The following is a 23,109-nucleotide window of genomic DNA, read 5'->3' as shown; positions in this document are numbered from 1 at the left end:
CTTATTATACTCCAAGTCATGGGAATTGAATAAGATCACCTATGGAAGAATATCTAGAATGAGTGTCTGACAACCAAGGCCCAGATTACTCAGCAACGATACTGAGCAGTGAATGGTTAGGGAGAAAGGAAATTATTTATTCACTACCACCCTCCACTTTATCATTTTTCACTTTGGCTATTTCAGTAGCCATTCTCTTTGCCCTGTACGTTTCGTTCTCAATACTGTATTACATGTTCTTTAAATGGCAATTTTATTAGGTGACCCACCAGCCTTCTCTCCAACCTCTATCCCCATACACACACAGCTTTAAAATCTTCAGTAGTTTCCAACTGTTCTTAGAGCCAAGTTAACATGGAATATAACTGCAAAGCCATCAATAGTAGCCCTTACCTGTTTCTTCATTCAAACTGCCAAATTGAGCCAGATGGCCTTCTCAGTCACTTGGAGATTAGACCTTGGGATATGCTCTTCTCTCTTTACCTCACATACTATTCTCTTCATTCAAGCCCTAGTTCAATCACCCTTTTCAAGTCCTTCCTGTTCCTTTTGACTAGGTAATTCTATCAGTCATGGCCTTAATATCAACTGTGTTTCTCCATCATGGCATTTGCTACACTTCTGTGTCACCATGCCTATCTTTGACTTTACTGTTTAGTGAAAGCAGGAACCAGTAATTCTGTCACCACTGAATGCTTAGTGCTTAGGATAATGCCTGGCAAAGGATATTCAATTTGCCAAATGAAGTCTTAGTTCTGTGGCTTAATACACTGGCTCCCTACCATAAACAGTACTTAAAACTAGTATACTTACAAATAAGAATACAACAGAACACTTAAGATTGCCTTGGTTAGACAAGGTGATCTTTTACCATCTATACTCAGAGTCTTCCACATGGGACTAGATAAGGCTTCAGAACAGCCGCTAAAGTAAGGGAATATAGTAATCTAGCCTTCTCTTTTCCACATGGGACTAGATAAGGCTTCAGAACAGCCGCTAAAGTAAGGGAATATAGTAATCTAGCCTTCTTAAAAGACAAGCTATCGGAGATATAAGCTTTTTCCCTCTACTCTTACAAATAGAACTTCTTTACCTATTTTTTTGCTGAATGATATAAACAACTAAAGCAGACTTAACTCAAGGACAAGGAATCGGGTTTTAGTAAGATTTAATCTAACGTAACCTTTAAAACATTCACTAGTCTTTGCCAGTATTTTTATAGAATTCAAAATAGGAAAAGGAATAGAGATGAGCCTTAACAATTCATTCTCATTTTCCTGAGGTCCCCCCAACCCACCATTGACTCTATAGGAGAAGCTCAAGGGCAATACTTACTTTTAGATATAATTTATAGTCAAAACTTAGAGGGCTTAATAAGAACTCAAGTGGGATGGGGATTCAGGAGCTTCAAGATGAAATGAAGAATATTTGAACTCAGTGCTTACCTGTATCCCATTCTCCCTAATTAGGTATTGAAAATATAATGAACAATACAAATTCCCTCACTTAGAAGGCCAACTACTCAACTGCCTCTATACTTTATGATTGGTTGTCAGCAGAACACCTTGGCTATTGAGGCTTCTGAGAATAAACACACATTCTCCTATCTCCTACAGCAGAAAAGTCTCCCACATAAAAGTTGCATATACAGGAGATAAAAGAACTGCAGAAGCTAACTAATTAAAAATGTTTAAAGGATATTTGTTTTAATATTAACATAGATACAATGATCAGAAAAAAACTTCTATATTCTTTAAGGATATTAGGATCTGGAAATAACACTGCCCTAATCAAGATCATCAATGACATTCTACCTTAAAGCTTTAAAAGGTAATCTCATTATCCATGTGAGATGACTGATATTGTACATTTACAAAAGTACTTTATATATGGTGTCTTACTATACCAGGAAGCTATAGTGACATGTGAAAATCGTTTCCTTGCAACTCTGCTAAAATATGCATTTGACCAAACAAAAAGGCCTTGTGCAGGTAGGGTAAGTATTCACATATTATACAGAACACTTAGTACCAAGACTCCGATCTTAATGGGACTTTTTAAAAAGTTCTCTGCCTCATAATGAGGCACTCCTTTAAAAAATATAGTCTGAATTGAGACATAAAAGCTTTACATTTAGTCTGTGGTGGTAGAATGCCAAAAAAAAAAAAAGTATTTAAAAAGAACAATTCTTTTAAAAACATACATAGAAGTAAACCACTAACACCTTTACACATTCATATCTGCACTAATGCACAGAAGTTTAAAAACCTATAAGGCATTTCTCCCTCATCCCATCTCTGAACTAATTCATAAAGATCAGTCTATAAAGAACTTAAAGATTTACTTCAATTTTAAATGCCATGAAATTATTTTCTACAGATAGCAAATTTAGTTTTATGTATATATAGGATTGTAAGCAAACACATCTAGAGATTACCCAGAGAACCACAAATATTTTATCTATTCCCTCTAAAATACAGCTAACATATGGTTGTGGTACATCCCAGGCAGATGTCATTTAAAGCACACAAGGGGAGGTGCAAAAGAAATACTCATTTGGAAAAGTAAACATAACCCTTCCAATATGATGTACCACAACCACACAGGAGAAAAGTCAAGAACTTACTTTATTTTAAAATAAACATTGAAGATCCCCCCTTCCCCACCACCCTACAAAACTTTTGAATGTGGAATGTTCAACAACCTATCCATTTTAATATGTTACAAAACCAGCAAAAAATCCAGTTGTCTAAGGATGAATGTTTGAGAATAGTTTTGTCATTTTTTTTTAAGTAGCTGAGCACCTACTGGAAAAATTCCTTAGCTAAAATCTAAAAACAGAATTCACTTTCTGCACAGAAAATACCATTATCTTAGTAGCCTTTGCTTAGTAGGTGGGATTAATTCTCCATGAAATCAAAGTGGGATGACAAGCAGCATTAAGTCTATAGGCACACAGAACTAGTGCTCAAACTGCTAGCACAAATTCCAACATTGTATGTAAATTACTCAACTGTCCATTTCCATCAAACTTGTGACTCTCCCTATGCTTGTACAGGAAGGAATCACCACTTTGAATATAAATGCCTCCATGCGAAAAAGGTAATTCAATTAGGGTTAGACAGAAGGTAAGTGCAAGTACTACAGTAATAATAGCTGCTGAATAAAGTTTGTAATACTAACAGTGCATGGGGTCAATCACATAAGCTGCTAGCTGTTGAACACCAGTGTTTCAAGATACAACTTTTATAAACATGTTTTATTTGTTTTACTTATACCATCAGAAACTGAAAACCACTGACTGTATGTCCCTAAAATAGGGAAATCAATCTAAAACACATACTGGTGCTTTTCAAAAGATAGCAATTTAAAAGGGTGGTAGCAGCAGGCATTTGATATCTTTTTCTTTTAAAAACCTTCAGGCTACAGGAAAAACATGTGACCAAGAGTGTTATGATTATCCATTAGAGATTTTCATCAGTACCTATACCAATTTAGGTGACAATACAGCAAGATCCAAGGATTAGTGACAGACAATGTACGTCGTAAGGAATGATATATATAGTACCAATCCTTACAAAAGTCATTGTCGAAAAAACTGTTAAGTGTTCAAAAAGGTATCTAAATACTTCACATTAAGTACAGAAGCAGCTATCCAGATTACATCCCTTATTTGTTGCATATTTTTCAAAAAGTGCCAATCAAAGCCTAATTTTGTATTTTGGCTTTGTCTTATACAGTATCAGCTGTTAAAAAGCAATTTACATGTGTTTTAACCACAGTCATTTGGCCAAAGGATGAATAGTGCTGTCAAAGCTGGGAGTCGGCCTTATATGTTTAAGGGCCCATGCATTCAGTATGCATCTAAATGGTCAGTGCTCCAATTTAACTGGAAAAGCTTCGAAATGCAGTTGTTCTGCTGAACCACACTCCACTTCTTCCATCTTCCTTTCAAGGGAAATATTTTAGTTTTTGTCAGTTACCACTGAGTAACTCTAAGGCTAATTTGTAGATTTTATCCAATGTCAAAAGTCAATCTTTCATTTTTTCAAGCCACTTCAACTATGGAGATATTATCACCCCATAAAGTATATTATGTTTTACTCCTAAGCAAGGGTGATGAATCTGAGTATCATGTGCAAGGCTCAAGATGACGCTTAGGACAGAACATGCAGAGTAAAAATAGTTTCCTTCCATATCCAGGTAATATAAAGCTGACAACTGTAGTCCTGTTTTTATGGGATGAAAACAGTCCCTTTACAGTAAGTTTCCTGAAAGGGAGAACAAATAGATAATAACTCTTCTGGTAACATATTATGGTACACTGGCCAGTGTGTTTTGGCGTTTAAACATAATCCTGTGAATCAGATTAATTCACTTGCTGAGTGTTCATTTGCGGCATCCCTCTGTTGGGTCTTGGGGGCCCTCCACGACCTAGAAGACAAAAATGGCATTTGGTTTTTCTTTCAAATATTATTTGTTTTGCCTTCAAGCAGATTTTCATCTGATGTCAAGAAGCATGTGGGCAGCTTGTCACATTATTAGGTTTAAGAAGTCAATTCTTCAGTGTTCAAGTTTCACCTGTCCTGGAAGTTGTCATGTGCAAATTTGCCCATGTTTTCTAGCTAAAAGAAGAGTAGAGCTAATGGAGTATTCCACCAGTACTCATTCATTCATTCATTCAACAAGTATTTATTGAGTGCCTCCTATGTGCCAGGCACTGTCATCAGGCGTTGGAAATAGATACAGCAATGAAGACAGACAAGGTACCTGCTCTCATGGAGCTTACATTCTAGTGTACACTCTAACTTACATTTCAGTAGTAAATAACATCATACTATCAAAATTAATAAAAGCACCAGAATGATAAACAGACCTTATTACCTAAACTATTAAAAAGAAACTACACAACATTCAAAATTGTATAATGACTTGTAACACATAAAACAACTTTTTACATGCTGTTAAAACAGATTTTTAGCTACCAGTCAACTCAACTTTCATAGGATATGCTACAGGTGAGAAGAACATAACTCACATTCACATGCAAATATCCTTTGATACTTCAAGTCAGTAAGCCCCAAGTGATCCATTAATTAAAAAAAAAAAATGCACCTTTTTGCTGGCCAGTATCTAATAGCATTGAACTCAAAAGTACTTTGTAATCCCTCAATATACACTTTATACATGTTATGGCCAATATCTACAGGAAACCTATTAGATTTAACTTCCCTCAAATCAGAGAACCATTTAGAACTTCAGATCACATGAAATACTACCTCTACTTGTTACTTCCTGCCCAAATAAGGAAGTAGTTTTTCTGTAATACACAAAACCAAAAACTCTTAAAACCTGTAATTTTTTTTGTTCAGTAAGTCAGTATTTTGGAGGTTTTGTTTAAAAGTCAGAAGTAATTTGGTATTTATGTCACTAATAGTGGTCCAAAAGGCATTGAGAATTCTACAACTACTTATCATTTCTAAATGGTTCTCTAAATGTAACTATGGCTCATCTGGCCATTAAAGGGTTTCTGGCCCTAAAATATAATATGCAGGTTTCAAAAATGAAAGGAGTAATAAATTTATATAAATGTTCAATCTCATTCCAAAAATGTCTTACAAAAATGTTTCAGTAAGTGCTTCCTAAAAACATTTAACAGGTTTTAGGACCTGAAAAATAATTTGCAGTTGGAAAAACACTTTTTCTGAGAAGAAATGTTCTAGTTTTCAAGACAGTTTATATAGTAACAGGGAAAGTCAAAAAATCAAATTTGGGTTCAAGAATAAATTTTAGAAACAGAGCATTTCATTTAATCCCTAGAAACAAGTCTAGAAATGATAATGTATTCCTAACATGTAACCTACATGCAGACTATGGAACAGCTCTTCCAAGGCCAGAACAGAAGCTCCACTTATGAGCTAGGATCACCACCACAAAATATTACCTCGTGGGGCTCCCCGTGGTCCACTCTGCCCAGAGCCTCGCTTGAAATTCTGCTGATATCCATCCTAAAAGACAAGCTAGTTAGTATTAGACAGAAAAGATATTCTTTTAGTGCCTACCTATGTCTATTCTTACAGTCTAACACAAAACACAAAATTATTATTCTTTTAGACATTTCAATATATACCTTAGAGTTATTCTGTAATCGTTGTACTTATATTATTTCAAGAACATACGGTAAGATAAATAGTTGACCCTTGAACAACATGGGTTTGAACTGTGTAGATCCACTAACAAAGATTTTTTTTCAACAAATATACTGGAAAAGGTTTTAGAGATTTGTGACAGCTTGAAAAAACATTTTCTTTCCTCTACCTTACTTTTTTTGTAAAAATAGAGCATATAATACATAGAACATATAAAATACTAATCAACTGTTTCTGTTATATATAGGGCTTCTGGTCAACAGCAGACTATCAGTAGTTAAGCTTTTGAGGGATCAAAAGTTACATGCACATTTTCAACTATAAGGAGTTTAACTGTAAGGAGTAGCCCCCCTATTTCTCTGCTCTTAAAAATCATTGTTTTTAACAGACTCTATAAATAAGTGACTACCTATTATTGTTAAGAAAAGCAAAAATTATCACTTCCCATAATAAAGTATCTTGTACAAAGATATCCTTCATTTTATAAAATTAGCCCCAAATTAGTTACTTAGATACCCATCAAGCATCTACATGGTTTATATTTAGACCAGGTTTATATTTTAAAACAGCTTTACCTACCCGCTGATAACCAGAGTAGTCCCGGGGAGCACTGAACTGAGACTGTGTATAACCACTGTTCGGAGTGTTAGAGAACGAAGGGCGGTAACCATCATATCCTCCTAAAATTTAGGACAAGAAAAGAATTTTCTTATCTTCACAAGGTATCTTTACTTTCTTACTATTGAGCAAGGGAAGAACTGAAGAACTGTTAACCCATGCTCGTTATTCAAACTAATTTCCTATCCAGTCTGTGATTAAGGATGAAATTCTCACCCATCCAATGTACACACACACAAAAACAGAAAAATCCCCTGAAGGCCTGATAACATACAGAAAAACACTTATCCCCTAGAAGACAGTGGAAGACATGTATTGGACACATACAAAGAAACATTCCAATTTTGTCAATTAAATGACTATATCAAAACATACTAAAAATTTTTCAACTATACACAAAAGGCTAATGCAGATACCTATCTTTCCCAAAAACTAAACAACATATTTCTCTTTTACAAATCAGAAAAGAACATAATTTGGTTTTTTTATACCTCTGAATCCATTGGCAGGGCCCCTGTATCCATTCATCAAGCCTCTAGCACCACGGGAGCCTCCACGAGACACACCACGGCTGTTGTAATAGGGCTGACTGCTACGTGGGAATCCAGTGTTTTGCTGGGGAGGCTGCTGGTGGTTACCAGTAACTTGATGGGGCTGGTCCTGGGAACCATGATAAGTGCCAACCACTATAATAAAAAATATACATATGTGTGTGTCTACATATGTACTCAGTTACACAGCTTATTACAATTTGTTCTCCCACATGTGTTCTGGTTTAAGAAGTGTCTTACACAGTCTCCTCATAGTTTAATTCTGTCTCTAAAGAGACTTCATATTAACACTTGGAAACACTATCCATTAATGATATCCCTATCTTTCTCCTACCCAAATATTAAGCTAAAGGGAATAAAATTCTCCAAAAATTCTTAACTTTTGAAAGCACACAATTGTGTGACAGAACACAGTTCTATCCTTCAAATGATTTGAAAGGCTGTATGAATGAACACCTTCTGAGAAGCACAAAAGACTCACAAAATTCAAAGGATTTACATATAAAACATTTAGTACAATCACTATTTAATTACTTCTTTTCATTATAAAGCTTCTCAATAGAAGTTTTCTTATTCTTTTAAATTTCCGATACTTCTAGAAACCTTCAATATTGAGGTACCTATCTGATATCACCCCAATTATTTCCAGGAGAGAAAAAACATGGTGCTAATAATACCTTTGGGAGGTGAAGAAGGTATAGACCAAAGGGCCACACCCCAGTTTGGGCAAGAAAAATCTCCAACTGTATCTTCAATAAATCCCAAATACATTTACTAGTTCTTAGGATGCTATTTAACAATGAAAAGGCTAGAGAATGCCCAGGAAGTGAAGGGGTCATGGCTCCTCTTTGAACTATGTATTAATGGACTGACTGTACTACTCATTATGTGATCTTTCTACAGATTTTCTTTTACTACATTCCTGAAATTTCAAATTGCAAGCAAATATTCTGAGAACAAGTAACACTTCCTTTCTGAGCAGATTCATTCATATGCATGTGGAAAGTAGTGAGAAGAACTGAATTTTCAACTCACTTTTTATCAGTAAGAATTTTATTAATCTTGGTCCTATCTCACTGCAATAAACTCACAGCAGAACAATTAAAGTGCTATCTTTATTTAAAATATAAGAATTCCATATTTAAGTGTTTATAAAGCATAAACTCTAGTCCATAAAAAATAGCCCCAAATCCTTGCAAGATCCTTTTTTCATGTTGTTCCTGACTAGATACTAATTCAAATTAGAACAAAACTTCTGGGATGATGGGACATACTGATCTGTTAAACAAGTATCAGAGTGCCATCAATATGCCAGGCATGGTCCTAGACACAAAGGAAGTTATCAGTTCCAAACCCATAGTCTTAGCTCATATGGAAGTTTTAACATGAAGTTAACAGATGAATAAAAAATTTACACATGTAAAAACATCTGTTGTGCCAGATAACAAGTGACGAGAAAAAAACTAAAATAGGATAAATAAGTGACCAAAGTGAGTGTACTGTAATTTGAAAAGGATGATGAAGGGAGGTCTCTAAGAGGTGCTATTTAAGCACAGACCTAAAAGGAATCAAGAATCCATGCAAACATCAGTGGAATAAAGTTTCAGGCAAAAGGAAAGAACGTGTACAGGCCCTGAGAGAGGAGAGTACTTCTTTTGTGTTTGTGGCTGGTATTGGTACATTAGAAAGAAAATATAGGACACACAAAAGGCTAGATACAAAAAGGCTAGATAATATAGGCTCTCATAAATCAAAGTAAGGAATCTCGATTTCTTTTCTAAATGTAATGGGAAGTCATTGGAAGACTTCAAACAGGAGAGACATCTGATTTACATTTCAAAATAATCACTCTGGCTACCATATAGAGAACAGACCAGGCTGAAACAAAAGTCAACAGAGACAAATTAGGAGGTAATTGCAATAGTTCAGAGAAGAGATACCTGAATTAGGCAAAGTACACAGGTTCATTTTATTTTTTTATTGAAACTATCTGTTAATGTTATAAAGCTAATTTTTATAAATAATGTGTATTTTGAAATGGTAACAAAAGGTTATCTGGCTCAAGTGTTTCACAGTCAATTAGTAAAGTTGAGTAGAATATTAGACAGTTTGAAATCAACTGGCACAAGGCACAAAATGAAGTCAAATGATATATAATTATTTTCAATTTCATCGTGTCATCTGAAAAAGTGGCAGAATGATTAAGCATGTCACCAATGTCTAAAGGCCCCAAATATACCTGCTTTACAACAAATTTATGAGTACATGGTAATAAAATAATTGTAAGAGCCTGAGAACAAGCCCAGTTTCATCATTCAGAAGCTGAGCATAGTTAGCATAACTGATAAATTTCCATCAGATTATGGCTGACTTAATCTCCCTACTAATTAGTGGTGCAGAATTCTACAGGGATATGCAAGAATTTAATACTGAAAAATCTATAATGTCGATCCAGGTCTTTCAAGAAACTGGACAATTAGAAAATGTCCTAGTTATTTAAACCAGCCTGATAAAATTAAAGTATTAATACCTATGATTTTAACAGGATTTGCTAGTTGTTGTGGAATTCCAATTAAACTCCTAGAAACTAAATAACCAAAGACCTAAAGAAGATATTTCATGTCTTATAAACTTCAGAAATCTTAACTATCTCTAGCTACATTGTTACTGTAACAGGCATGGCAACTGACTAAATTATGACGTTACTTGTCAACAGGGATTAGGTTTCAACCTAGTTCACCAAATGCAACCACCATGACATTTCTGCATGTTTTACTAATTAATCAGCAAAATGACAACCAAGCCAACTCTACTGCTTGACTTTGTTTAACTGAAATGCTGCCAGGTACCATAGCAGCTGGCTTTAATCAATTACCAAGTGAAAGTAAAGTTGATCATAATTTGAGTAACAAATTTTAGTTTTACTAAAACCCTATCATGAAACAGGGATATAAGGAAAACTCACTGACCAAAGAAAATGGATTTAAGGGCTCCAAAAAATCGCATGTTAATTCACATACAACAAATGTGGACTCAACTAGGATCCACAGTGGAAAATTCGTAGGGTGTACTACTGAAGCAAAAACTCTTGGACACCACTCTAACGTCTAAACTGTTCTAACACTGTCAATAACTGCATCAGAAAGCAATTAGTCCCACGGAAGGCACACTAGTTTTTCCTACCTGTTTGGAGCTGTTCTTGCTGAAGTTCTGTTTGTTCTACTTGGTGAGGCTGACTGGAAAAGCTCTGGTTATAACTGGCCTGGTACTGATTTTGCTGTTTTAAAGTTTCTGGTTCATTAACAGGAGGAACTGGTGCATTCATATTGAACACCTGTCAGCAAATAAAGTAGATTATTAGTTCATCCCTTTATGCTAATAAGTTCCTTACTTCTAATATAGCAGATTTCAGTGCTGCTTTTTACCTCAAATATTAAATAAAGAACACCAGAGAAGTCTCAAATGCACAAACATCAAACAAACACACATACAAAAAAATTCCTCAATCTCTCACTTCATTGTGGTGGTGGTGGGGAGAATATAAGCACATAAGCACTTAAAGGAGGATATAAGTGGGACTGAAAAAAAACTAAGATACATAATCCACAGCCTTTGAAATGCTACCATAAATAAGAAATTTTTTTAAAGACACAAACCACTGATACAGTATCAGAAATTACTTCTATGAACTGAATATTTTACTCATTTTATTTTTACTGCTGTTTTAATTAAAAGTTAGTATTAAGTATTTATATACTTTCCTATGAGCACCAATTTAACTGTATCCCATCAGTTAACAGTATTTTCACTATCATGTTCTAGAAACTTCACAATTTAGAGATGCTTACAGAATACAAGATAAAGAATCATAATGTCTGCAATTTACTTTGAAATAATTAACATAAAAGATTAAGAAAATATGGCATAAACTGCTAAATCTGGGTAATGAGTTATATTATGGATGGTATGTTAGTCTACTTTTCTGCTTGCTTGTTCTTCAAGAGTGAAACTACAAACAAGAAGATGCAGGCACACTAAGGCTCAAATTTATTTCTGGGAGCAGGAAAAATCAGTTTATTTTTAATTAAATATACCCCACAGTTAGGGTAGAGGCAGACTCAAGCACAAAGTTAAATGACTTTTTGTTGATACTCTAGCATGATGATAGTACACCTAGGCATTTAATGTTAGTTTAATGAATTTGCTTACCGTTTGCATGGATTGGAATGGAGCTGCATTTACATTGATCCCACTGCTGTGTAAAGGTTTGCTTGTTCCAGCCTGGAATACCTGAGGCTGAGATGCAGCAGGAAGGGATGATGATGCTGTAGTCTGGTCTGTATTTAAAGAGATTGTTGCCTAAACACAAAGTGAATAGATGCACGTTAGCCAAATCTACTACCCTTATGTATATTAACAAACTCAACCACTGAAAGCAAAATACTGCACTGCATTAATTAGGTTCAGAAAGAGTCACTAGATTAATGGTAATTTAACCTCTCTCCGATTCATGAATAAGTGCTTCATTAAGTTTATATGACTTGGTAACAGAACTTGCCTGAATCTGGTCAATTGGTTCCTTTTGTGGTCGTTGCTCTGCAGCATGAGAAGGCTGGTACAAGGGTTGAGATGCTGTATACCCTTCACTTGTGGATGAAACCAAAGGAACCTACACAGAGTAAAAAAATCAAAGCTGCTTTCTGTTATAAACCAATTCTAATACAGATATAACTAAGAAATAGATACACCTGGTAAAGAGACTTAAAAAAACTAACGACTGCTAAAAATACATATATTACTAAAGCTTAAAGTTAAATAAACCCTAGTCCAGTTATGAAGTCCTCCACAAAAGCTTCTAAGATGGCAGTATCTTACCAAATTTTAGAATTATGACATCTAAAATATGTCCTCCCAAATTCTACTCAGTTCAAAATTAAAAGTATCTTCATTACAATGAAGTTTTAAACATAAGAATTAACAGGAAAATGTTTAAGTCATCACAACAAAAATAAATGTAAACATGAACATAAAGGCTGATAGCTATCAATGCCAGACTTAGACAATGATCAAATTCTTACCTGACTTTCATAAAAGCTAACTAAAGAGATCCAAGAACTGATAAAATAAACCTGCAAAAATATTTTCATCACTCTTACCTGTGTAGCTTCTGGTTGAACTGGAACTTGATTAGGTTGAGCAAGTCTTGATTCAGAGTGAACTGCAAAGTTGACCAAAAAAATATTAGTACAAAATAAAGTTTCTTCAGAGATGTCTAAATACCTTTCACTTGGTTGCTGAACACAAATATCTACAGCCATATCCTAAATAAACTTTTTAGTAAGCATGAAAAAAATTGTGAAGTATAGGTAGGATTCTGGCTTTCAAGTGAAAATTTTGGTTTACTGGTAGTCATTATTAATCAACTCTCAGTTGCTTTCATTTTGTGTTTCGCAAAGGTAAGATGCTAGAAGACATATAAAGCAGAATAGTTAAGAATGTCAGTGTTACCCATGGAAAAGAGCCTTTTATTTAAAGCAGTTAACTATAAAGTAGCATTACTCTACTCCAAACCTTAACTAATGTGCAGTAATATTTTAATATTAATAACTTTTAGTATAATTTCAAATGTCCCCACAGGAAAAACACTAAAAATAAATATGCCTTTAAAAAGCCTATATTAGATTCAGTGTGGTTATTATTGACAACTCCCACCATCCTTCTACTCCCTCCCCAACCATGATTGAACAGATAACCAAAAATATAGGACCTTTAGTCATTTAGAAATCACCTGTTTTCACTGGAGAGTCTAATGGAATCATCATTACCTGAATACCTAAATAGCTTTCCAGGTTAAATCAAGTGCTGCAATGTGCTGATTTTGGCACAGCTTACAAAAAAACAATGTACTTTCTTCTGGTAGAGCTCAGAAAATGAACACCACTAACTTTGATTCTGTTCTCGAAGGCCTACCCTCATCTGTTTTCTAACTCTTCATAGAGAAGTGACAGAGACAGGAACTCCCTTTAGTTCAGAGAAATCCTGAACTAATTAACCATGTCATTAAACATGCTTTTACTCAGCAACCCCTTTTATGACATTTAAGATTATATAACATTAAGCATGTTATTTTATATAGTTCAGTTTTTGTGCCCTTAAAGCTGACATGTTCTGGAAAAAAAACATGACAAAATTACTAATAGTCATGGAGAGATGGGCCATTTACCCAATACAGGCACCAAGTCTTATTTAGTGCTGCTATTTCAAATAATGGCATAAGACTAGTAAGAGTTAAAACTTCAAGTGCTTTTTGGTCTCTCTTCCCCTTGCTTAAGCATCCCCTTATCCACTTCACTGTTACATCCATTTTTTTATATAGGTCATAAAATGTTCATAAAATCTTCTAAGAAGCTACAAGCATCCTTCAGAGAAATATAACTCTTATGTTTTTATTCCTAGATTAATTTTGATTTTTAAAAAGCAAAACAAAATTTCACTAAACTACAAAAATAGGCAAAACTTGTCTATTTATTATTAAATACTGTTACAAGTCAGGAGGAAGAGAGTAACTAGTGACCAAAAGGGAACACAAGAGGCTTCTGAGGTATAGGTAATCTCTCTCTGGGTGTTGCTGTATTCAGTTCAAAATGTACATTTGCATGTACTTTTCTTTAAGTCTATACACCAAAAAAGGTTAAAACAAAGTAACTTTATGTTATAGGAAAAAACAATGTTTCTATGTTTCTTACCAAATTAAAAGACACAAGATCCTAAAGTTAAGCAAGCATTAAATAGAAAAAAAAAATTAATGTTCACAAACTTTACAAAACCCAAAAGCAATGGCACTATACTTTATTTCTCACATAAAAATGTACTGTTACTAACCTGGAGGGCAAACCAGCTGGGGCATATCCAAGTTTTGTGTTGGATTCATAGGCTGTGCAGAAACAATGGCAGGATCAAGTGTCTGGTTTTCAAAATCCAGCATTGAATCCTACAAGTTAGGATATAATAGAATTAAGTTAAATAATGTAAACAATTAAAATTTCTACTACACAATGTTTAACTAAACTGCACCTACCTGTATGAAATTATAGGGCCCCTGCATTTGTGCCATAAGGTCCTGTACTCGTTGTCTTCTCACAAGCGGATCTGCCTGAGCGACTGAAGTCAAAGAGTGGGGCTCTGGGATTGAAGGAGATGCAGCCTGAGGCTGCTGCTGGAGTGAATTTACTACCTAAAGTGGGAGAAGAGATGCAGATTGGTAAAATGAAACAGCTCTTCATTACCATCATGACAAGTCCCCAAACTACGTATGTCATCTATACTGTAAGCAGAATTATAGGTTTTAATATAGTTAATCAAACTGTCCACAATCATGGCAAATTTAGCATTCTGATCAGTGCTCTCTCTTTAATAATGTTCTCAATTCCACCAGGTCACCATGGAGCATTTCAGATTTACTTAAACTGCTTCCAAAGAAAGAGTATCCATGTTTACTTCCTAAGATAAAGTTTTGCTTAACTGTTACGCTTTCTATATTAAGTTAATCTACAAATCTGTATCAAATGTATGTCTATCTCAGTACCTGACAGTCAGCACTCAAGAAATGTTAGTTGTTACTACCATGAAGTTTTGAGTTCCTACCATTTCATCCTGCCAATACCTTAGGATCATGCTCTACCACTTCATCTGAACTACTACAAAAGCTTTACAAAAGCCAAAGCTCACTCTAGCTTTTTCCAAGCTGTTAACTTCAAATTACTGTTTTTAATCATTCTCTACTCTGGTGGAAAATCTCACTGACTTATATTATATCAAATTTATATTCTGTCTGGCTTTTAAAAGATGAGGGAAGTCATACCTGCTGAGCCTGGTTAAGTCATAACCTTATTTCATTTGTAAGTAATAGTGAGATAATTGCTACTTGAGTTATTATCATCAAGACCAACTAACTGTCTGTTATCTTTATCAGTTTACTCGAAAAATTCCTACTAGAGTCCTTATCTGGATAGTCTTTAGAAAGGCCCACCTACCATACTAAGAACAAAACATACTGGGACGATGCTAAAAATAGTAAAATGCTTTTTTTCTCCAAAAAATAAAAGGGCAAAGATTAACTAACTACAAAGCACTGTATATATTACTTCCCAACCTTTTCCTACTTATGCCAGCACATACTTTCCAATCTAGTATTTAATAAAACAAGTATGTTAATAATCCATTTCTGCCTCCATGTCCATGCTAATACCTACCTATTATTTGCCCCCCCCCATAAAATATATACACAATTCTACTTTGTCAAGGCCTAACAAGTCTGCATACCCCTTACGTAAATCATCATTCTTTTCATCTTTTTGATCTACTTTCTCTAACCCTCCTCTAAGGCTTCTGAACTGCATTCCTTAATCTAACAAATACATTAATATATTGCTAGAGTTTCACAGAACAGTATTTTTATCCCACGTAGGTAACTTTTGGAGATAAGGGGCAATTTGTTTACTCAGTAATTAACCTGCAGAAGTGAATAGAATGGCCTGGGGCAGTCAGAGAAGAGAAATATGAAGGGGACCCCTGAACTAGAGGTACAGACCTGAAAAAAGGTAATCTTGAGGGCCAAAATTAAGAAACAATAGAGTAAGCCTAGAGCATTATGGTGAAGGAAGAATCTAAGATGACATTCCAATGTACCCCCTGGAAGGCAGGCCTTTCTGAAGGCTATCCATGTGGGAGCCCAGATTTTTACAGAGCAACCTAGTATAGACAGACAAATCATGTACTTTAACAGGCAGATTAACCCTAAATTATACCCAGACAACTCTATAGTATTTTTAATCAGATCAGCAAAGCAGTGATTCTTTTCAATATTGCAGAGATAAACAAATTACCTTTTAAACGTAAGTCTTGCTATGTTTAACAGTCCCGTTATGTTTAATAAGTTTGTAATGATAATAAATTTACTAATTTTGCAAAAGGCTAACAATTTGTTCTAGGACAGATAAAATTACTAACAGAAGACAAAAGACACCAATCTTGCAATAAAAAGAACTCTTACCTCAACTGTTTCAACTGTCCACTCATCTACCTGCTCCTTTTCACCACTGCTGAACTGTGTTTCTGCCATAAATTGTCTGTTTACATACTGCAAGGTAAAGTAAATGTTTGAGACCTCTGTATGAATGGCAGAAAGGGAAAACTATCATTAAATAAAAATCATACCTCTGTTGACTCAACTTCACTTTGTTCAGTGTATTCTTCTGCTGGTTCAGGTTCTAAGAGGTTAAAAAATGATACAAAAGAGTGTAAGAAATCTCTTTAAAGTTAACAATTCATTTAAACTCCAAATAAGTAAACAGGTTCCCATCACATTGTCTCAATTTATCTACAAAGTTATAACTAACAGCAAGTTTCTATATTTTGTAACTCTTACAACAGAATTTTCTTTACCATTTAGTTCAGAATAAATTACTTTAGTTTCAGTAATAGTTATTCTGGATCAGGTATAACACCAATAAAACACAGCAGTTAAAACTTCTCTTTTAGAATATAAAGCAATATGCAAATTAAAATCTTACACTCCATTTTTATCTACTCAGCTTTAAAAGTGGTTAAGGGGAAAAAAAGACTACAACCACAAATTCCACCAATGTGCTATCGTCCCTTCTCCTAGCCAACATCTGTACGAAGTGCTTACCGTGTGCCAGGCACTACATACATACTTTACATGTGTTTTCCAAAGGTTGAATCTGAGGGTACAGAGAAATTCAGCAATTTGGCTAAAGTGATATAGCTACTAAGTGTTTAAGTCAAGATTTTAATCCAGGCAGTCTGGTTCTAGAATCAGTGCTTTCAACCATTCCAAAATTTACACACTCACAATACAGGTAGGTCATGGGGAAAGTAGTATAGCACAGAGAAGTACAGCACAGAGAAGTAATGACTCTATAGCATCTTACTACGGTGATAGACAGTGATTGCAATGAGGTGTGGGAGAGACTTGATAATATGGGTGAATGCTGACACACAATGTTGCTCATGTGAAACCTTCATAAGACTGTATATCAATAATATCTTAATTAAACAAAAATAAATCTCAAGTAGATAAGCGGCAAAAAAAAAATTTAAACTGCACCAATGCTTCCAATTGTACTCAAAATTTTACTCATCAACATAAGTAACTATAAAGTTAGTAAGAGCTTACCTACTAATATTGTGCTAGGTGTTAAAGTTAATTAGAAAAGATCCCTTGTCATCAAGGAATTTGTGTAGTTGAAGATTAGAGTTATAATCTGTCATTAAAAAAAAAAAACAACCTACTCTACACTTTATATACTGGCATGGTAAACACTAATAAATCTGGGAGTGTCGGCCAAAAATCTATTTGAAAAGCCTTACAACATCTGCCCTTCATCCATACTCCTGCCAGCAATATTAAAGCAGAAATACCAGTTTGTAACAGTGATCAAGACCAGTAAGATAAATGACTAATATTCAATGCCTCTGGCAATTACTCTTAAGGTGCTTTAACAGTTTGTCATGTTTTGAAAGGTCCTTTAAAAATCTGTGTACATAGATAACTGAATAAATGTATAGCCTGAACTTGTGGCAAAGGATGGTAAAACTAGTACCCTAAACTAAAGCTCATATCCACCTAAGCACTCACCAGCTTCAGCTACCTGGTCTTCAGCTGCAGGTGCTGAGGCTGCCTCTTCTTCCTCACATAGCCCATTCTGGTGGTTGTGGGTGCTGTCAAAGTAGTTTGACTGGAAAACACGCTCAACAATTTCCTTTAAAGCTTTATCTAAAAACAGAAAATGGATTATAGTGTTAAACTATCTGAGGATGCCTGACTTGAATAATGAATAAGATAACAACATGCTACAAAATACTGTGGTAAGAAAAAAACCTCATAGGCTGTTATTGAAATATGTAAAAACATTAAATTCCATCAATATAAATATATGACAGAAATGATAGAACAAGGAGAACCTATAAATCCTACCTTTATGTATTTTAAGTTAGTTCCCAAAAAAAGCTGACAATTATCATTTATTCACTCAATAAGTAGTTAACACCTAACCATGTTAGGCAATGTGCTAGGCAACAGGCCTACACGTATGAGAGTATCTACCCTCCCTAAACTTACAATCTAATAGCAAGTCATCAAATACTCACAAAAACAATAAAATTATATCTTTGAAACATACTAGACTAGATTAAGGGACTGGAAGAGGTATAATGAATTGGACCAGTCAGAGACCACAAGAGGCTTTGCTAGTATAACTGCTGCAAGACCTGAAAGATCTGGAGAATGAGTAGTAGAAATGTTTCAAGGCAGAGGCAATAGCATTTACAAAGCCCTGTACAAAGAAAGGTGCCAAATACAAGAAAATGAAACTGCACTACGGACGAAGCATAAAGGATGAGTCTGGAGAGACTGGTAAGGGCCAGAACATGGAAGGTTTTGAAGCTAAGGACAGCCGTATATAAAATATAAATAAAATAAAGCCATTAAAAGATTCTGAAGAGAGACTATGGGACAGAGTCCATTAAGAGACTGTAACAGACAAGAGAAAGGTAGAAAAGAAAAAGAAGACAGACTCAAAAGATAATTAAAGGCAAATTGTCAGAATTTAGTACACTAGGATGTAAGTTGAGGAGAGGGAGGGTAGTAGGCAAAGATGTGTCTCAAGAATTAATCTCAATTTCTTGGTCTTATATAGTAGATGTAAAATAATGCTATTCCCTAATAGGTCACTATCCAGAAAAATAAAACTTCAGAGTCCATATTATATCAAAGTATTGTAAAATTAATCCTATTAACAGTAAAACAAGTAAAAATTTTTTGAATGCTGAACACTTCCAATTTTCCTTCCCCTATTTAAGAGGCTCAGACTCAGAACTATTTATTTTTAAAAACTTAGGTATGCAATGCACATAAAAACACTAATCTTAGTACATTAGCACCTTTCCATTAGCTACAGATAAAAATGTTACATTTCTAAAATGTGTTAATTTTAATAGTAGGTAGAAAATAACACCAAAACAAGCTACAAACTTATAAAGTTAGCCCTTGTAACTCCTCAATGTTACAAACTTAGATATTTAGCTGGTTGTTACTACTCAATAATGCTTTTGAAAAATTTATCAGGCTTGACCCAAAATTATTTTTTAATCTAACAAGTTTATACACATGTCAATCCAATCAAACTTCAAGTGGTAAATTCAGTATATATTTGTAGCAGAACTAAAATCAAGCCGAAAATTTCTTTACCAAGAAATACAGATAACAAGTTAAACCAAGAAAACTTTCTTACATGAAAAGATATGTAAGAATTGGTTCCTATTTGACTTACCCTTTCCTTAAATACACTACAAATTGTATCATACAGTTTTGCCAATTAAAGCTTATCCAAGTTATTTTCAACCAAACAGCTAAAACCAAAGTATGAAAACAGATACTTTTACCTTAACATGTTCAAAAATCTACTTCCCTAAATCAACTCTATAAATAGCTAAGACAGAAATCTACTCCCTGATTCACTAAGGCACTAAAACTTAAGTGTCTTTTTTAAAAAAATTAACATACAATTACATGTTTGAGGTTAAGGAGCTCACATATAGAAAACTGAACTAGGTCTCAGCTTTTTTAAAATTCAGCAAAAGATGAAATGTGCCCAAATTAGTAGATGTCTACAAAAAACTACAGAAAGACTAAGACAATGACAATGAGTAAAATATATGCAGTGCAATAAACGCTTTTCACAAAATTTCGGCCATAAGGAAAACCAGTCCCTATCTAATATCTCTGGAAAATCAGTATGGCATTAATTTGTCCACTTCAAGCAGAGTGCATTATAAACAAATCATGTTAAGTTAGCACTCCCGTCTTCACAGATTTGTTAGTTGCTGGTGTTTGCACACATACACACACAAAACGAATACAAAAAGGAAATAAACCAAAAACCAAACTGGATGAATATTATTTGTACGGTCACAAACTTTCTTCAGTTAACATTGTTTTTTAATAAGAAACTAATTTTTAAAGATTCTTGGTTACAAAATCCAAAGTTATCAGTGATACTCACAGGTCGTTCCACATACAGATTTTTCCTTCCCTTCCAGCAAGTCCCACAGGTGAATGGAAGCATGTTCATACTGTTCATTCAACCTTATAACAATAATTAAATAGCTAATTAGTTACCTTTCAGTTGTCAACTTAAGGCAACATTAAAAAGCTTCCATTATCCAATACTACTATACCTTAAGCTCATGTCCCGCTCAGGGTCTGCTAATTTGTAGAATTCATCCAACAACGACAACTCCTCCTCAGACAGAATCGGCACTCCGTTCAAACCTTGTTTCAAGTCAGTTCGCACTTCATCATCTCCCAACTTGTCCAAAACATACTGCAGCTCAAGTACAGTTTTTAAACGTTTCTGTTCAGCTTCCTCTCTCATAAGCTGCTCCCGACGAGCTGTCTTCTTTATTGTTTTCTGAATCTGCATAAGAATATAAACGTCACACGGAAATGAGTTTTACTGAATGAACTCCTTTAGTTCAATTTCAGGTCCACTGTAAAAAAGACGTATTTTACTCAGTGAGTCATATGTGACCCAATACACAAAAGGTTGATTTCCAACTTACAGAGTTTAATACATGATGTTTTAAGCAGTTTTTAGAAACTCAAAACACATATTTCCCTAGAAGGTTTTGTACTACTGAAATGTTATCAATGAAACAAAGCATTTGGGATTTGCTTCAAAATAACCCAGCAGACATGGAGCAAGGGAGGAGATGTGGGTATATATGAAATATTGATTGTCCATGAGATCATAGCTGAAGAAGCCAGGTATGAGTACATTCCTTTCTTCAGTTTTGCAATTTTCCCTAATAAATAGTATAAAAATGTTTAATTAAGGCCTTGATCAATTAAAAAAGAAACCCAACCACAGCAACAATAAAAAACTTACCTATATCTACCCTCCTCAATGAAAAAATGGTCCAAAGGTCCAAATTCAGGTGCCTACTACCCACAAGAAGATGCCAAAACCCACCACTAACCCCTCACCCCAACAATCTACTGTTGGTATTATATAATTCCACTATATTGAAAATAGTAACTAAAACTGACTTGATTTTATAAATAAGGAGATGCTGGTAAAGAAAAAGGTGGCCAAAGACAGATAAAAGCTAGGTATGAATTAAAAGACAGATAAAAGCTAGGTATGACTGCCTAGGGTTCCCACTATCCTTTCCTCTCCATGACTCTTTTTCTTCCCTGGGAAAGTTACAGTGACAGCATCAGCCAAATTCAAATATTTCTCTTTTCTCATGTCTAATATCAGCTTGGGGTCAAAGAAAACATCAATCTTTTCAAGAGCCACGACAGTGTTGTCCTTCCTACCTTCTCCCCTTTCTCCAGCCTCACTAGGATAACTTGCAACAAAGAAAACCAAACTAAGGACATATGAAGTGTGTAATAGGGAGAAATAGGGAAAGGAGACCAGGAAGGAATGATAAACAGTTACAATAATAAGACAAATCTATAACAGCAGCAAAGAATATGGTAGATTAAATAGTATCTTAGCAGTAAGTGGCAAGTGAATAGAACATATTAACAGAGATGAGATCCATCTAAGCTAGAGTAGTCAAAAAACCTTCAAGGAGAAAGTAACATATACTTCTAAGACAGAGGCACTTTCAATCTTATTAGAAGGGTACAATTTTAGGGTAGAGAGATCTTTATTCCCTAACTCAGATTATAACTCTGGATGGACAACCTCCAAACCCCATTTTAGCATGGAAAACGGGTTTCGTAAGAGTAGTAACTCACAGAATGCACTTTTCTAAAAACCGAATCACACAATCCATATCAGATGCTAAGCCTAGTTTATAATGTGTAACAAGTTTTAAAGCTATCCCTTGTCATGAACAAACAATTTATGATGAAGGAGTAAATGACAGCTCTAAACTGGTATCACAATGAAACTGTTGTTTTGACAAAATTATCATGAAACCCAAGGAGTGTAGTGCCCAAAGTTTTAGAATAAAGTAACAAAGTTTTCCACTTTATTGAAGAGGGGGAACTAGTTTTCTCGAAAGATCAGTGGTTATGTGTCTATAATAAGTCAATGTTTTGATGATTGCAAGAAGCCTAATAATCAGTACAGGTTTCTCGGTCTGAGAAAATGTTCACTCAGGATGCAGATAAGGAAATGCTGAAAGCTTAGACCTATGGAAGGCAGGAGAAGAAACAGAAAACAAAAACAACTCAATTCATCCAGTTTATAGCCCAGTCTACTGGGAACAGAGATTTGCCAGGAAAAATGTCCTCTCTGATAATACCAGTGTCCTGTAAGGGTATCATGTGCATAAAGGTGGGACTAACAAGAGAGCCATGCACTTAGAGAGCAGATATCAGGAACAAAATAATTATTCTGCTGCAGTCCTTTAGCATATGTAACCGGGGACTCAACAGGACATGGTTGTTTCTTTGGATTCAATTCACTATAGGAAGACAGGGTTAGAGTCAAGTGTTAGGGTTCACGGGTCAGGGATTAGGGCTCAGGGTTAGGATTTGGGTTTGAGGGTTCAGGGTCTGGGTTAGGATGAGGTTATGGTTAGGATTAGGACTAGGTTTAGGGCTAGGGGAATCAGTGAATGGGGAAGACTATCTCCAAGCTAACTTAAGTATCATCTTCTACCTAAGATGAAATTTCAGTGTGAAATTCCCTTAACCATGGGAAGAAGCCTAATGAATGATTTGAGAAACTGAAAATCCATTTCCTTGA

At 34.8% G+C, this 23,109-nt stretch overlaps 1 protein-coding gene across 1 annotated transcript in view; it reads right to left on the bottom strand.

Moving 5' to 3' along the window:
- Positions 1 to 1,685: 1,685 nt before the first annotated feature.
- Positions 1,686 to 23,109, bottom strand: part of CAPRIN1 (cell cycle associated protein 1) — a 36,445-nt gene continuing 15,021 nt past the window's right edge. Inside the window, exons 5-19 of the mRNA XM_017672935.3 lie at positions 20,579 to 20,817; positions 20,404 to 20,486; positions 17,979 to 18,116; positions 16,535 to 16,587; positions 16,371 to 16,457; positions 14,397 to 14,552; positions 14,201 to 14,309; positions 12,475 to 12,536; positions 11,877 to 11,987; positions 11,528 to 11,677; positions 10,502 to 10,652; positions 7,259 to 7,453; positions 6,729 to 6,829; positions 5,945 to 6,008; positions 1,686 to 4,434 (exon numbers count right to left, since the gene is read on the bottom strand). Of these exons, the coding sequence (XP_017528424.2) occupies positions 4,370 to 4,434; positions 5,945 to 6,008; positions 6,729 to 6,829; positions 7,259 to 7,453; positions 10,502 to 10,652; positions 11,528 to 11,677; positions 11,877 to 11,987; positions 12,475 to 12,536; positions 14,201 to 14,309; positions 14,397 to 14,552; positions 16,371 to 16,457; positions 16,535 to 16,587; positions 17,979 to 18,116; positions 20,404 to 20,486; positions 20,579 to 20,817 (1,764 nt within the window). The 3' untranslated portion in view covers positions 1,686 to 4,369. The remainder of the gene's footprint in view (positions 4,435 to 5,944; positions 6,009 to 6,728; positions 6,830 to 7,258; positions 7,454 to 10,501; positions 10,653 to 11,527; positions 11,678 to 11,876; positions 11,988 to 12,474; positions 12,537 to 14,200; positions 14,310 to 14,396; positions 14,553 to 16,370; positions 16,458 to 16,534; positions 16,588 to 17,978; positions 18,117 to 20,403; positions 20,487 to 20,578; positions 20,818 to 23,109) is intronic.

Source organism: Manis javanica, chromosome 11 (assembly GCF_040802235.1).
Source record: "Manis javanica isolate MJ-LG chromosome 11, MJ_LKY, whole genome shotgun sequence".
NCBI lineage: Eukaryota > Metazoa > Chordata > Mammalia > Pholidota > Manidae > Manis > Manis javanica.
The sequence above is the reverse complement of the archived record's forward strand: the minus strand, read 5'-3'. Positions and strand labels throughout refer to the sequence as shown.